Source organism: Myotis lucifugus, unplaced genomic scaffold (assembly GCF_000147115.1).
Source record: "Myotis lucifugus unplaced genomic scaffold, Myoluc2.0 scaffold_1575, whole genome shotgun sequence".
Taxonomy (NCBI): domain Eukaryota; kingdom Metazoa; phylum Chordata; class Mammalia; order Chiroptera; family Vespertilionidae; genus Myotis; species Myotis lucifugus.
This window is the reverse complement of record NW_005872623.1, coordinates 35482-50118: the sequence shown is the minus strand read 5'-3', so window position 1 is coordinate 50118 and position 14637 is coordinate 35482. Positions and strand designations below refer to the sequence as shown.

General features: G+C 47.5%; 1 protein-coding gene across 1 annotated transcript; it reads left to right on the top strand.

The window, feature by feature from the left end:
* Positions 1 to 3236: 3236 nt before the first annotated feature.
* Positions 3237 to 13365, top strand: LOC106695541 (T-cell-interacting, activating receptor on myeloid cells protein 1-like). The gene is made up of 4 exons (XM_023748604.1): positions 3237 to 3270; positions 9024 to 9329; positions 9639 to 9935; positions 13358 to 13365. Exons 1-4 carry the CDS (start codon positions 3237 to 3239, stop codon positions 13363 to 13365), a joined length of 645 nt encoding a protein of 214 aa, XP_023604372.1.
* The last annotated feature ends 1272 nt before the right edge of the window (positions 13366 to 14637 follow it).

Genomic DNA, 14637 nt, shown 5'->3' with positions numbered 1-14637 from the left:
CTCAGTCAGGGTGTGATAAGGCACCAGGGAAGCACATGTGGGTCAGGCAAGAGTTTGCAGGGGAAACAGCATCTAATCTGAGACTTGAAGGGTGAGCAGAGTTAGCCAGGCAAGCGGGAATAGAGGGCAGAGACCACCTCGGAGCCTTCATGAGTGAGAAATAAAAGGAACCACTGCCTCAAAGATCATAAATTGCTTTGCAATTGTTAAATGTTAAACATTCCCCTAGCTCTTCGTCACTTAAAAATGAAAGTGAAAGAGGACACTCAAGCCAGTAAAACCCAGAAGTCTTGACTCAACAAACTGGAAGAGGTTGTGGTGTTGATTAGTTCTTGTTTCGAAGAGGCAGCCACAGGGAGAAAAAGAAACCCAACAGGTTAAACCCCTGTATGGATCTTAGAAGACTGACATAGCATGTCAACTGCCTGGCAACAAAGACTGGGATGGAGACATGATCAATGGCAGCCAGTGAAATTTGCATTATGACTGCTATCCACTCAATAAACATTCATTGAACACTTGTCTTTGCTCATCACTGGGAAAAATATTGGATAAATACGTAAGTAGATTGATGGATATTGAATAAGGAAGAGAATGGGTAAGTAGATTAACACATTGATTAATGAAGGGAGGAATGGATACATGGGTGTGAGAATGAATGCCTGATGAGTGGTTGAATGAATGAGTGAATAGATGAAGTCAAGCTGAAGAACAAACTTGACTTTGCAGCCCTTCCCAGGCCTGGCTCTCTCTTTATACCCCGGGTTCCTTCCTCTCCCTTGATCTCCCACATCCACGTGTGCCACGGGGATTGCCCTGGATACGTCTGCCAGGGTCCCCCGTTGGTACTAAGACCAAACCCAGGAAGTTCTGCTCCAAGTGTCTCCTCTCATCTCTTCATCAAGTCAATGCACACAGGCGGCTAATTTGACTTCAAAATTCCGTTCTGCTTAACTCACGACTACCCTAGTCTGGTCCACTGAGAGAACTGGGTGTTGAAGGAACATCATGTCAGCCCGGTGTGGCCCAGTTGGTGGAGCGTCATCCCGTTACATATGTGTCCTTTTTTTCCCCCACCCTTGACAATCCCCTGGCTTCCCCTACCCACCAGTGTCTTATGTCCATTGGTTATGCTCATATGCATGCATACAAGTCCTTCGGTTGATCTCTTACCCGCCTCCCTCCTGCCCCCCAACCCTCCCCGGCCTTCCCGCTGCAGTTTGACAATCTGTTTGAGGCAGCTCTGCCTCTGTATCTATTATTGTTCAAAAGTTTATAATGGTCTCTATTATCCATGAATGAGTGAGATCATGTGGTATCGAACTTGGGACCTTTCAGTTTGCAGCTCTTATCTGCTGAGCCAAACCGGCTAGGACAATAAAACACTTATATATATTTTAAATGACATCATTTTATACCATTTACTCCTATTATAAATTTCCCAATCAAAATACCTGTCCTGGTTTAGGTCAGTTTCTGAAACAAAAGCCCACCCCAGTAGAGATTGCTCATCCTTCCGCAAATTGGGCACCTGCACGAGTATGTGTTACACATGGGGGGGTCATGATTCGAGAAGGCAGCATTATTAATAAAATAGAGTATGTTCATGTGCATCCTCATGGCGGTAAATATTGCTTTGAGCCCACAACCTGGGCATGTGCCTTTGACCGGAATCAAACCAGGACCCTTCAGTCTGCAGGCCGGTGCTCTACCCACTGAGCCACACCGGCTAGGGCGAAGTTGGAAAATTTAATAACAAGATGTGTGCCCCATTGAAATTAGGCAAAGTCACGAAAGGAACACGGGAGTGTTGAGTGGTAAGAAGCTCGGTGCTGCTAGTACCAATCCTGCTGGGGCTCAGTATGGCTGGTACCTAATACTGTGGTACTTAGTACTGATTGAGCAATAGAGGCTAGTCAGGAACACACACTTCACAGTTATTTTCCAACGGTCAAGGGGGCTGAGGTATTTATATATCCACTTGTGGCCAATGTTGCTAAAGAGCTGCTCCCAGGTCAGGAAGTCCCCAGCACGTCCACAGAGGAACATGGATTTGTTGTTTCACTTATTTATGCACTAGAGGCCTGGTGCACAAATTCGTGCATGGGTGGGGTCCCTGGGCCTGGCTGGTGATCAGGGCCAATCGGGACTGTCTTGCCCAGTCTGATTGGGCTAGCCAGCCAACCTCCCGGGGGGGGGGCGGGGGGGACCGAGGGAGGTTGGCCAGCCACGGGAGGCTGGCTGTGGGAGCGCACTGAACACCAGGGGGCAGCTCCTGCATTGTGCAGCTGCCCCCTGGTGGTCAGTGTGCATCTTAGCGACTGGTCATTCGGTTGACCAGTCATAACAGTCGCGTAGGCTTTTATATATATAGATTCATTGGTTGCTTCTTATGTGCCCTGACCAGGGACTGAACACTGACCTCCTGGTACATAGGTCGATGCCCAACCACTGAGCCTCACTGACTGGGCAAGGAACACTTTTTCTTAAGCTTGCCTTTACAGCAGTGGTTCTCAACCTGTGGGTCGCGATGGGGGTCGAACAACCCTTTCACAGGGGTCTCCTAAATACATCCTGCATATCAGATATTTACATGACGATTCATAACAGTAGCAAAATTACAGTTATGAAGTAGCAACGAAAATAACTTTATGGTTGGGGGTCATCACAACATGAGGAACTGTATTAAAGGGTCGCGGCATTAGGAAGGTTGAGAACCACTGACTTACAGGGTCCGTTTCCCCATCCTCCCGGCTTCTCCCTCCCTCCCGATGCCACCACAATGTCTCATCTCTTTGCTATCAGCTCTGGCCCAGCCCCAGCCCTCTGAGTTCCCGAGGGGCGGAGCTCTGAACTTGTACATGTCATTTCCATGCAAGCCCCGTTGACCAGAGAGACACGGAGCGGCTATTCTGGTTGCCATAGCTCCAGCTGAATTCTGTGGCCGCGTAGAAGGGCACAAGGGCTATAAAATAATTGCGAATGCGCCTTAACGTTGGGCTAGCTGGGCTCTGCCGCCAAGCGGCTCTGTGAGTCAAGCCGGTGGGAAGTGGCTTGAGAGGGTGTTGCAATAAATAGCCACAGCTTCCTGATTTCAACTGTGAGGCAGAAACTGGGGGTATACATCAGTGGAGGATTAAAAACGGTGCTGGTTTTGCATATCCAGGAGTCAAGAGACCATTCTGACAAACAGCAAAGCTCAAGAAAGATCCTCGAAAGAGGCGTCGGGGGCCACCATGATCCTCCCATTCCTGGCTCTGTTCTGCGTTGGTAAGTATGGGGGACGGAGGGCCATTGAGGGTGGTGATGAGTTGGGCTATGGAGGCAACTGGACTTGGGGTAACTTGTGGGGTAGGTCATGGGGTTGGACGGGTAAGCGAAGAGCAGGTATTTCCTTTCCTGAATACCTATTACGAACGAGGAATGTGTTGGGTGCTTTACACACATTTTCCTCTATCTATATGCTTCCCCAATTCAGTCATTGCTGGACTTCCCAATTGCATTTTGCCAGATGCTTGTCACATGTCTGTATACTTTTTTGTTGTTAATCCTCACCTGAGGGTATTTTCTCCCATTGGTTTTCAGAGAGAGTGGAAAGGAGGGAAGGCTGGGGAGAAAGAGAGAGAAACATTGATGTGAGAGAGACACATCGATTGGTTGCCTCTCGCACATGCCCAAACCCGGCTGGGGATTGAACCTGCAACCCAGGTTCATAAATCAAACCTGAAACCCTTCAGTCCTCGGGCTGACACTGTAACCACTGAGCCACACCGGCAGGGGCACATGTCTGTGTTCTTTCATAAGTGATATTCTTCTTCAAATTGCTTCAGGTTTTTATTCTTTAAATTTTTACTGATTTTATTTTTAAAAATGTATTTTTAAATTAAATCTTTATTGTTCAGATTATTACAGTTGTTCCTCTTTTTCCCCCCCATAGCTCCCCTCCACCCGTTTCCCACCCCACTCTCCGCCCTCACCCCCCCCCACTGTCCTCATCCATAGGTGCACGATTTTTGTCCAATCTCTTCCTGCATCCCCCACACCTCTTCCCCGCCCCCCAAGAATAGTCAGTCCACTCCCTTCCTATGCCCCTGATTCTATTATAATAACCAGTTTATTCTGTTCAGCAGATTGTTTATTCACTTGATTTTTAGATTCACTTGTTGATAGATGTGTATTTGTTGTTCATAGTTTGTATCTTTACCATTTTCTTCTTCCTCTTCTTAAAGGATACCTTTCAGCATTTCATATAATACTGGTTTAGTGGTGATGAACTCCTTTAGCTTTTTCTTATCTGTGAAGCTCTTTATCTGACCTTCAATTCTGAATGATAGCTTTGCTAGATAAAGTAATCTTGGTTGTAGGTTCTTGGTATTCATCACTTTGAATATTTCTTGCCATTCCCTTCTGGCCTGCAAAGCTTCTGTTGAGAAATCAGCTGACAGTCGTATGGGTATTCCCTTGTATGTAACTGACTGTCTTTCTCTTGCTGCTTTTAAGATTCTCTCTTTGTCTTTTGCTCTTGGCATTCTAATTATGATGTGTCTTGGTGTGGTCCTCTTTGGATTCCTAAATAAGTGGAACAACAGATTGCTGTTTCTCGCTCTCTTAAGTCAATAAATACAAATTAAAATAAAAAGGAAATGGGTTGGAAACTAGTAACCAGCTGTGGTATTCTTCTGTGATCAAGACAGAGACAGGCCCTGGCTGGGTGGTTCAGCTGATTGGAGCGTTGACCCACACACCAAAAAAGTTTCTGGTTTGATTCCCGGTCAGGGCACATACCCAGGTTGTGGGTTCAATCCCTGGTCAGGGTGTGTATGGGAGGCAACCAATCAATATTTTTTTTCTCTCTCTCTCCCTTCCTCTTTCTAAAAATCAATAAAGACATATCCTCAGGTGAAGATTAAAGGAAAAAAAGACAGAGATAGAATGAGAAGAGAACAACTTTCTCACAGAGTCAATGTTAATCTTGTGTCTTTGTATGACTTCATGTTACATGTCTTAGAAAAATTCTGCAGAATAGTCACATCCCCATATTGCCTGTGAGGAATCTGAGATTAACCACAGATGTGACACAGAAATGGAGAAGTTCAATTCAAATTCGGGTCTGCACAGTTCCAAAGACAGCAAGTTCCCACTGAGCCAGGCTGGGAACTTTATTTATTTATTTATTTATTTATTTATTTATTTTTATACATTTTATTGATTTTTTACAGAGAGGAAGGGAGAGAGATAGTTAGAAACATCGATGAGAGAGAAACATCGATCAGCTGCCTCCTGCACATCTCCCACGGGTGATGTGCCCGCAACCCAGGTACATGCCCTTGACCGGACTCGAACCTGGGACCCTTCAGTCCGCAAGCCGATGCTCTATCCACTGAGCCAAACCGGTTTTGGCGAGGCTGGGAACTTTAAAAGGTCAGGATTTGCACTGGACAGTGCGTCTCAGTTGGTTGGAGTGTTGTCCAACGCACCAAAAGGTCTCCAGTTCAATTTCTGGTCGGGCCACATACCCAGGTTCCGGGTTTGATCCGAGGTCGGGATGCATGCAGGAGGCAGCCAGCTGATGTTTCTCTCTCTCTCAAGTCAATAAACATATAAAAATGCCAAAAGAATAAGAATAAAAGGTGATAACGTGGGGTGGAAATATTTGGAGGGTGAGTGAAGGAAGCCATGGCTGGGAAAACCTAGGGCAGGGAAGTGACAGTGGATCCAATGAGCTCAGTAGCTGTTGGCAAGCCTTTCATGTAGAGGCCCAAATGGCAGAGGCTCTGGGCCAGGAGGGCTCTGTCACAACTGCTCACCACCTGGTACAATGGCCATCGTCGAGATGAGATCAGTGTTGGGAAGAGATGTGAAGAAAAGGGAACTGTTGGTGGAAATGTAAACTAGTGCGGCCGCTGTGGAAGTTCCTCCAAAAATTAAAAATAGGATTACCACATGACCCAGCAATTTTGCTTCTGGGTCTGTGTGTGTGTGTGTGTGTGTCTGTGTGTGTGTGTGTATGTGTGTGTATGTGGTGGGGGGGGGCTATATATATATATATATATATAATATATATATATATATATAAAATCTGAAGGACCTGAAAACACGACCTCACAGAGATATCTGCACCCCTATGTTTATTGCAGCATTATTTACAATAGTGAAAATATAAAAAAAAACCTTAAGTGTCCATCAATAGATGAGTGGCTAAAGGAGTGAGATCTGTCGTCTGTCTTTCTGTCTATCCATCTATCTGCCATGTAGCTAGATAATGTAATACTGTTCAGCCATGAGAAAGAAGGAAATTCTGCCATTTGCAACCATGTGGATGGACCATGGTGGTATTATGCTAAGTGAGACAAGTCAGACTGAGAGAACAAATACTGCATGTTCTCATTCATATGTGGAATCTAAAAATGCCGAACTCATAGAAACAAAGAGAGGAATGGTGGTTACCAGGGGCTGGGTGTGTGTGTGTGGGAGAAATGGAAGATGTTGGTCAAAGGGTACAAACCTCCAGCTGTAAGATGAGTAAGTTCTGGGGGTCTGTTATACCAGCATGGCGACTAGAGTGAACGACACTGTATTGTGAATTTGCAAGTTGCCAGGATGTGGCCCAGTGTCCCCTGCAGAGAATCACTGTCCTAAGCTAATCAAACGAGACCACCTACCTTGGTGTCTAAAGGCACACTTCCTGGGGCCAGTTCGGTCTAGAGCTGTAAGTGCGGCCACCAGATGGGAAAGGTGGGAGACACAAGCGTCACTCCTCCGAGTAATACGGGTTTTGGATTGCCGAGGTTTGCTCTGGAGCACCAAGGAGGTTACCCATGGCCGATGGTAGAGCCAGAGACGCACGTGGCCATTCTGAGAGCGGGAAGAAATACCTGAGGGCAAAGGACCAAGTTTTCAGCAGCCGATGCCCTTGCCATAGGCTTGGGGTCTCCCCACCTCTTGCTCCCTCTCAGTTGCTGTGGGTGGGTATGGTGTTGTGCTGAGAGGGCGTTTGGGGAGATCACTGCTATTTCCGCTCATCAAAAATCTTTGCAAATGACCCTCCCTCCCTGCTCATAAGGCTTCAACTCAGTCAGTCAACACGAAATTATCAAACCTTTGCAGAAACCTAGGCACTGTCCCAGCCACCGAGGATTTAGTCTCTGCCCTCGAGGGGCGCAAGTTCTAGTGACTCCAGATATAAACTTTCCCCAGGGCATGAGGAATAACCAATTGGAGGGTGAACGAGGGTGAGCATGCAGGAGGCAACCAATTGCTGTGTTTCTCATTAAAACTGAGGTGTCTTTTCCAAATGGCTTTTGTCACCAGTGATGTCTCTCACGGTCTAGAATAGACAGCACCAGGGGAGGGGAGGGGGCCTTTGCCCTCTACAATGTGACACATCAGAGGTCACCTCAGCGACCACTTGGGGTGATAGACACATTCAGAGGTGGTCGTGTCCTTTGTCTTCTCCTCCACCATGAAATCCAGAGACAACATGGCAGGATATGGTAGAAGAATACGGTGGGTAAAGGATGGATGATGGACCAGAGGGAAGGAGATAGGAGAGGGTAAAGGATAAATGGTGGTGGAAGACGACTTGACTTCGGGTGGTGAACACACAATATAACAAACAGATGATGTATTGTAGAATTGTACCCCTGAAACCTGTATAATTTTATTAACCAACTAGAGGCCCGATACATGAAATTCATGCAAGGGACTCAGCCCTCGCAGCCTGGCTGCCTCTCGGCCCTGCGGCCCCACCCACTGGTCGCTCAGGAAGGTCATTCTGCCACCTGGTCTAATTAGCATATTAGCTCTTTATTATATAGGATGTGACCCCAATAAATTCAATAAAAAAGGATGAATGATGTGGAGAAGTGGGTCAGTTCTGGAGGAAAATAGAAAGGCCATCCAACATCATGGGAGCATTGTGAGAGGAGAGGAACCTGGGATGGAGAAGTGGGGCAGGTGAGAAAGGCAGAGACACTGTGTAGCAGGCTCCCTGAAGATGTCCACGTCCCGATTCCCGGAACCTGTGACTATGTCTCTTTCGGTGGCAAAGGGATTAAAGTGGCAGATGGACCCAAAGTTGCTAAGCAGCTGACCTGAGAGAGATGATCCTGAATTATCTGGTTGGCCCAATGCAATTACAATGGTCCTTAAAGTAGTAAAGAGAGAAGAGGAAGTCGGACTCATCCAACCATTGCTGGGTGCAAAGATGGGGGAAGAGACACCCTAGCCAGTTTGGTTCAGTGGATAGAGTGTTGGCCTGTGGATTGAAGAGTCCTGGGTTTGATTCTGGTCAAGGGCACGTACCTCGGTTGCAGGCTCCTCCCGGCCTGGGGCCTGCTCAGGGCGCATGCAGGAGGCAACTAATTGAAGTGTTTCTCTCACGTCGATATTTCTCTCTGTCTTTCCCTCTCTCTAAAATCAATGGAAAAATATCCTCAGTGAGTATTAAAATAAAAATAAAGATGGGGGAAGAGGCCACAAGCCAATGCAAGCACTTGAAACTGAGAGGCAGGGGACGGGTTCTCCCCTCGAGCCTCCAGAGGAACGCAATCCTGCCGACATCTTGATTTTGGCCAGTGAGACCCGATGCTGGATTTCTCACACCGACCGAATGGCAGGATGACACACTGTGCTGTGATAAGCCAGGAACTGTGTGGTAATTTGTTGGAGCAGCCCTAGGCCACTAACAGAAGCTGCGAACAGACTGTGATGCCAGTTGGGCTCTCGGGGAGGGAGTTGGGCCTGATGGGAATAGGATGATGCGGGGTCCATTCACAGCAAAAGCCCTGGGTGGTCCCTCGGGGACCAGGTCAGGGTGATGACGTGGGCTCCAGGCAGGAGCTTCTGTCTCATGGACGATTCCTTTGCAGGGCTGTGTGCTGGCCAAGACCTAAGAAGAGCTGGTGAGTGTTTCTAAAGGAAAGCCTTCCTTCTCCTTCACTCCAAATTCCCCTCACCCCTTATCTTTCTTCAGAACAGCAGGTGAGTAAATCTAATCCAGACCTGGACTGTGCTTCCTCCAGGGTCACTTCCCAGGCCCTCCATCCGTGCCTGGCCCAGCTGGATGGTTCCTGCCAATAGTACTGTGACACTGGGATGCTCCACTTCTGCTGGGGAGGTCAACTTCAGGGACATCAAGTTTGCTCTCAGAAAGAACAATGTTCCTTTGGAGTCCTTGCCATCTCCTGTTTCCCAAGAGGGCCTGGCAGAGTTTCACCTCAGTGATGTAAAAACCAGTGACTCTGGAAAGTACACCTGTGAATGTTACAGGATAATGAGCCCCACCAGAATGTCACTGCCCAGTGATGTCCTTCTACTGCTGGTGACAGGTGAGGACGGGTGCTCAGAATGACACACCATCTCCCTAGGACAGGGATGGGGGAGGATCCAGAGAATGAGGAGCAGGGGTCTCACCTCCAGTGTAGATGGGGAGGTGGATGGAGAAGGACAGGAACAGAGCTGGGGACCTGCCCTCATCCAGGGCTTGTAGGAGGCACATCTCCTTCCTGGAGTCAGAGCAGAAAGAGGGTGAGGTCAGGTGTCTGTCACTTCCCACACTCCCTGGGAACCTGCCAGGACAAGCCTGAGCGGGGACCCGAGGCTTCTGCCCATGACTTCTGAGCTTCCTTCTCTTACAGGAAATTTCCCTAAACCTTCCCTTAAAGCCCACCAAAGGGGTGAGGTGACTGCAGGAGAAAACGTGATTCTGCAGTGCCAGAAGCCCAGGCATCTGACTGAATCTATTATGTTTGCTCTACTGAAGAAAGGAACTTCAACACCCATAAAGCTCCAGGGTCCAGTAGGAATGGAGACAGCCTTCTTCCTTCCAAGTGTGACCGTCAGTGACACTGGGGCCTACAGCTGTGTGTACTACCAAACAAGGGCTCCTTTCTGGGCCTCAGAGCCCAGTGATCACCTCATGATCTCGGTGACAGGTAAGGTTTTGACCATCAGGGGGACGATGGCTGGGTTATCTGCCAGCTGACGCTCTGCCACCTGGAGTACATCGGAGGGAGGTTCTGTCCCTACAAAACTCTGGAGCTTGGGAAAAGTCACGTGGGGCAAAGGAAGTCAGGGCCAGGATGCCGTGGAGGAATGGACAGGAACTTCTGCTAACAGAGCGAGTGTGAGTGGTGGAGAATCACAAGACAGGAGGCTGGGGGGTTTGTGATACCTGGCCCCACTAGGAATATAAGATCTAACCACAAAGTCCCCGCCTGGCAGGCCACACTCATTCAGACTAAAGTGTGAATGATACCTCCTGGAGTCATACAGTAGGAGGGTCCAGAAAGAAGGTAGAGGAGGGGGTAGAATAGCAAAGGGCCTGGGAAATACCTTTCACAAACATACTCAGAGGCCTCCGGACAGATGCGCTTCATTTTCATTCTCTACCATTCGTGCCTTTTAGCTCAACTAAGTGGAGGTCTTCTTTTCCTGCCTAGACTTTTTTTAAAAAGGGATGATTTTTTAAAATTGTGGTAAAAATGCATAATATGAAAGTTACCATTTTAACCACTTAAAAAATTTCTAGAATGTAAAGCTCTTATCCTCACACAGGATATTTTTCCATTGATTTTTAGAGAAAGTGGAAGGGAGGGGGAAAGACGGAGAGAGAAACATCGATGTGAGAGAGACACATCGATTGGTTGCCTTCAGCACGCACCCTGACCAGGGCTGGGGACTGAGCCTGCAACCAAGGTACATGCCCTTGACTGGAATCAAACCTGGGGCCTTTAGTCCTTGGGCCGATGCTGGCTGGTGCTGTAAAGCTCTTTTAAATTAAAGTATATTTGATATACAATAGTTTCAAGTGTACAATATAGTGAGATTTCACATTTATATACCTTATAAAGTGATCACCACAAAAAGTCCACTATTCATCTGTCACCACACAAAGTTATTTTGATACTAGAGGCCCGGTGCACGAATTCATACATGGGTAGGGTCCGTAGGTCTGGCTGGCAATCAGGGCTGATCGGGGCCTTCCTTCCCCCGGCTGCTGGCCTTGGCCTTTCTTCATTCTGTGCCACACCCTGGGGGTCAGCACACATTATAGCAGGCGGTCAAACTCCTGAGAGGACAATTTGCATATTAGCCTTTTATTATATGGGATAATTGACTGTATTTCCTATGCTGTACTTTACATCCCCATGACTTACTTATATGATAACTATAAGTTTTCACTCTTAATCCCCTTCACCTTTTTGCCCATACTCCCATCACCCAACCCTCTGACAACTATCAGTTTTTCTGTATCTTATGAGTCTGTTTGTTTAGTCTGTTCATTTGTTTAGTTCTTTTAGATTCCACACATAAGTGAAATGATATGGTGTTTGTCTTTCTCTGACTTATTTCACTTAGCATAATACCGCCTAGGTCTATTCATGTTGTTACAAGTGGCAGGATTCCATTCCTTTTCATGGTTGAGTGATATTCCAGTGTGCCTGTGTACACATACACACACACACACACACACACACACACATACATATATATCTGCTTCTGTTTTACCCATTCATATATTGATGAACACCTAGTTGTTTTCATATTTTGGCTATCCTATATAATAAAAGGCTAATATACAAATTGTCCCCTCAACCAGGAATTCGACTGGAAGTTTAACCAGGGGGTGGGGCTGGCCTGCCATCCACCTGGAACGCCCCCCCCTGGTTGCCCCTCCCCCCAATCAAAACTAAAACTCTGTCCCCATTAAACAACTCCTCCCCATTCTCCCTCCCCCAGTCCCTGGCACCCACATTCTACTTCCTGTCTCTATAAATGTGACTAGTTTAGACACCCCATATAAGTGGAATCATACAGTAGTTGTATTTTTGCCCTAGCTGGTTTGGCTCAGAGGACAGAGTGTGGACCCACAGGCGGAAGGGTACTGAGTTTGATTCCAGTCAAGGGCATGTACCTCGCTTGCAGGCTCAATCCCTGGCCCTGGCCAGGGTGCGTGCGGGAGGCAACCAATTGATGTCTCTCTCTTAAATCGATGTTTCTCTGTTTCTCTCCCTCCCTCCTTTCCATTTCCTTTAAAAATCAATGGAAAAATATCCTAAGGTGAGGATTAACAAGAACAAAAAAGACACTTAATTGCAAGTGACAAAAATCTACTTGGAAGTAGCCTAGAAAAAGTGTGGCGGGGGAGGGTAATACATGGGTCCACAGAATTAATGGGATCATTCAGTGCCCAACCTGGCACTGCTGACATATTGAGCTGGATAATTCTTTGGGGGTGGGGAGGAATGCACGCTGTGTTTCAGAGGGTGTTTAGTAGCATCCCTCACCCCTACTCACTACATGTCTCCCTTGCCACTTGTGACAACCGAAATGTCTCTAGACAGTGCCAGGTGCTCCCTGGGAGGCCACGTCACACCAGGTTCGAAACCACGGGATAATTAACTAGTGAATTATGGGAAATGCATAGATGCCAGTGGGCTTCAGGGACCAGAAGCACAGACTGACGTTCTGCCTGATTCTTTTCCTGACACGTGTGTTTCTACTGTGTCTGTCTCACCCCTTGAGTGTGGACTAGCTTCCTCTGTTGGGCAGAGAGCATGGCTTCAAGAGATGAGTTCGCAAGTTCTATCCTAGGAGAGGGGACGGACCCTCTTTCCCAGGCCCCATTCAAAAAGCTGGGGAGGGACTGTGAATGGTCCTGGTCAATTTGGCTTCTGGCTCAACCGTGAGGATGCGTTCACTGGAGGGTGAGGCAAGAAAACCCCCACTCCATCCAGGGGGAATGAGCAGTTCCAAAGAGAAGAAGGGTGCTATTCTCTGGAGCTATGATCTGAATGTCTGTGTCTCCCCACATCCCTGTGTTGAAATCCTAGTGCCCCAATGTGATGGCATGTGGAGGTGTGGCCTCTGGGAGGTGCTCAGGTCATGAGGGTGGAGCCTTCGTGAATGGGATTAGTGCCCTTATAGAAGAGACCCCAGAGAGCTCGCTGTCCAATTGTGCCCTGAGGACAGACGAAGTCTGCCTCCCAGAAGAACGCCCTCACTCTACCATGCTGGCAACCTGACCTCTGACTTCCAACCTCCAGCACTGTAACTGGAAAATGTCTGATGTTTAGAAGTTGCCCAGCCTGTGGTATTTGGTTGGTAGCCTGATGGACTGGAGCGTCTAACAAGGGGGACATGCACTCAGCAAAGGGTTTGCCACAGAGTCACAGACCCCTGGCCATAGGAGGAAACTCAGGGCACTCATGCTGGTGTGGAGACCACTGACAACAGGGAGAACTGTCCCCTCTACCCCATGCTGGGGCCACGCAGCCCAAGGTGAGGCAGCAAGTTCTGGTCGTCGGGACACCTTTCCTGCTCTGTGGTCCATTCACCCTGTTCTGTTCTCTAGGTCAATAGGAAAGACAGTCAGTGTTCCTTCCAGGGATAGATATTTGGGGGAAAAACATTCAAACAACCTGAACCACTTGGAGAGAAATGAGCACCCATCACCTGGGTAAATGGCCCCACGGTTGGGAATGGTGTGAAGGGAGCTTTGTTTTGCAAATAATTATAATAACCGTTTGGTTTTAGTTGGGGCCCATAACGAACAACCCATTTTCCCAGATTACTGAGCCTGTCTCTGTCTCAGTTTCCTCATCTGTTGAATGGGGTTGATAGTAGCACCAACATGATGGACTCATGGCAAGATTCCGATGAGTCATTTTACCTGCATGCTTTCCATAGCAAATGCCATACGAATGTTTGCTGTTATCATCATCACGAACATCCAAAACTTCTCCCTCTGAATTCTGAAACAGTCTTATCAAGGGATACATCCCTAATGGGAGACTTTCCAGAAAACAGTAGGCCAGAGAACGTGTGTCTCCCTCTCAGAATAATGGTAAATGTTCTCATCATTACTATTAATTAGGAAGATCGGTGGGAAATTATATGATGTTGAAGGTCTTCCAGGTTCTACAAAGGCCAGGGGTGTGTGTCTGTCTCTTTAACTCAGTTCAATCGTATGTGACAAGCTTTTAAGCACAGATGAGATGATCTTTTCCAAAAGGGGTGATAAAACAGAGAGGGAATCCCAGCCAGTGTGGCTCAGTGGTTGAGCATCAACTTATGAACCAGGAGGTCATGGTTGGATTCCTGGTCAGCGCACATGCCCGAGTTGTGGGCTTGATCCCATGCAGGAGGCAGCCAATCAATGATTCTCTCATCATTGATGTTTCTATCTCTCTCCCTCTCCCTTCCTCTCTAAAATTAAAGAAGCAAAATGGGAAAAAAGACATAATAAATTGGATCTGCTCGCCACAGAAAGAGGAACTTTTAAATACTTTTGGTTATCCAACAACTGCTGAGTAATAATTTTTTCCATTCCTCTACTTATTCTGGCATATGAGGAACCTTGTGAGTTTCTTACTCGATGTTCATAATTACTGCTGCTTCTGACATGCAGATGCCGATATACTAGTAAAAGGTGACCTGGAATGGCCAAGGCAACTGTTGTCAAGCTCAACCTACACCTTCCAGCTGCTGCAAGTCCTGAAAAGTGTCAGCAGGGGCCACACTGAGGAAAAGAGGAGGATGTCGGTGGGGGTGTGCGCGGAGGGCAGATGACTGGGGCAGGTGCAGGGGTACATGACTGAAACAGGCCAAGGGTTCCCCTTTGGGTTTCCCCAG

What these genes read in the sequence shown, in the direction of transcription:
- LOC106695541 (XM_023748604.1), top strand. Translation starts at nt 3,237, where the DNA reads ATGATCCTCCCATTCCTGGCTCTGTTCTGCGTTG. An exon ending in CCTGGCTCTGTTCTGCGTTG is followed by an intron (nt 3,271 to 9,023) that starts GTAAGTATGGGG and finishes TGCTTCCTCCAG; the next exon opens with GGTCACTTCCCAGGCCCTCC. An exon ending in CCTTCTACTGCTGGTGACAG is followed by an intron (nt 9,330 to 9,638) that starts GTGAGGACGGGT and finishes CTTCTCTTACAG; the next exon opens with GAAATTTCCCTAAACCTTCC.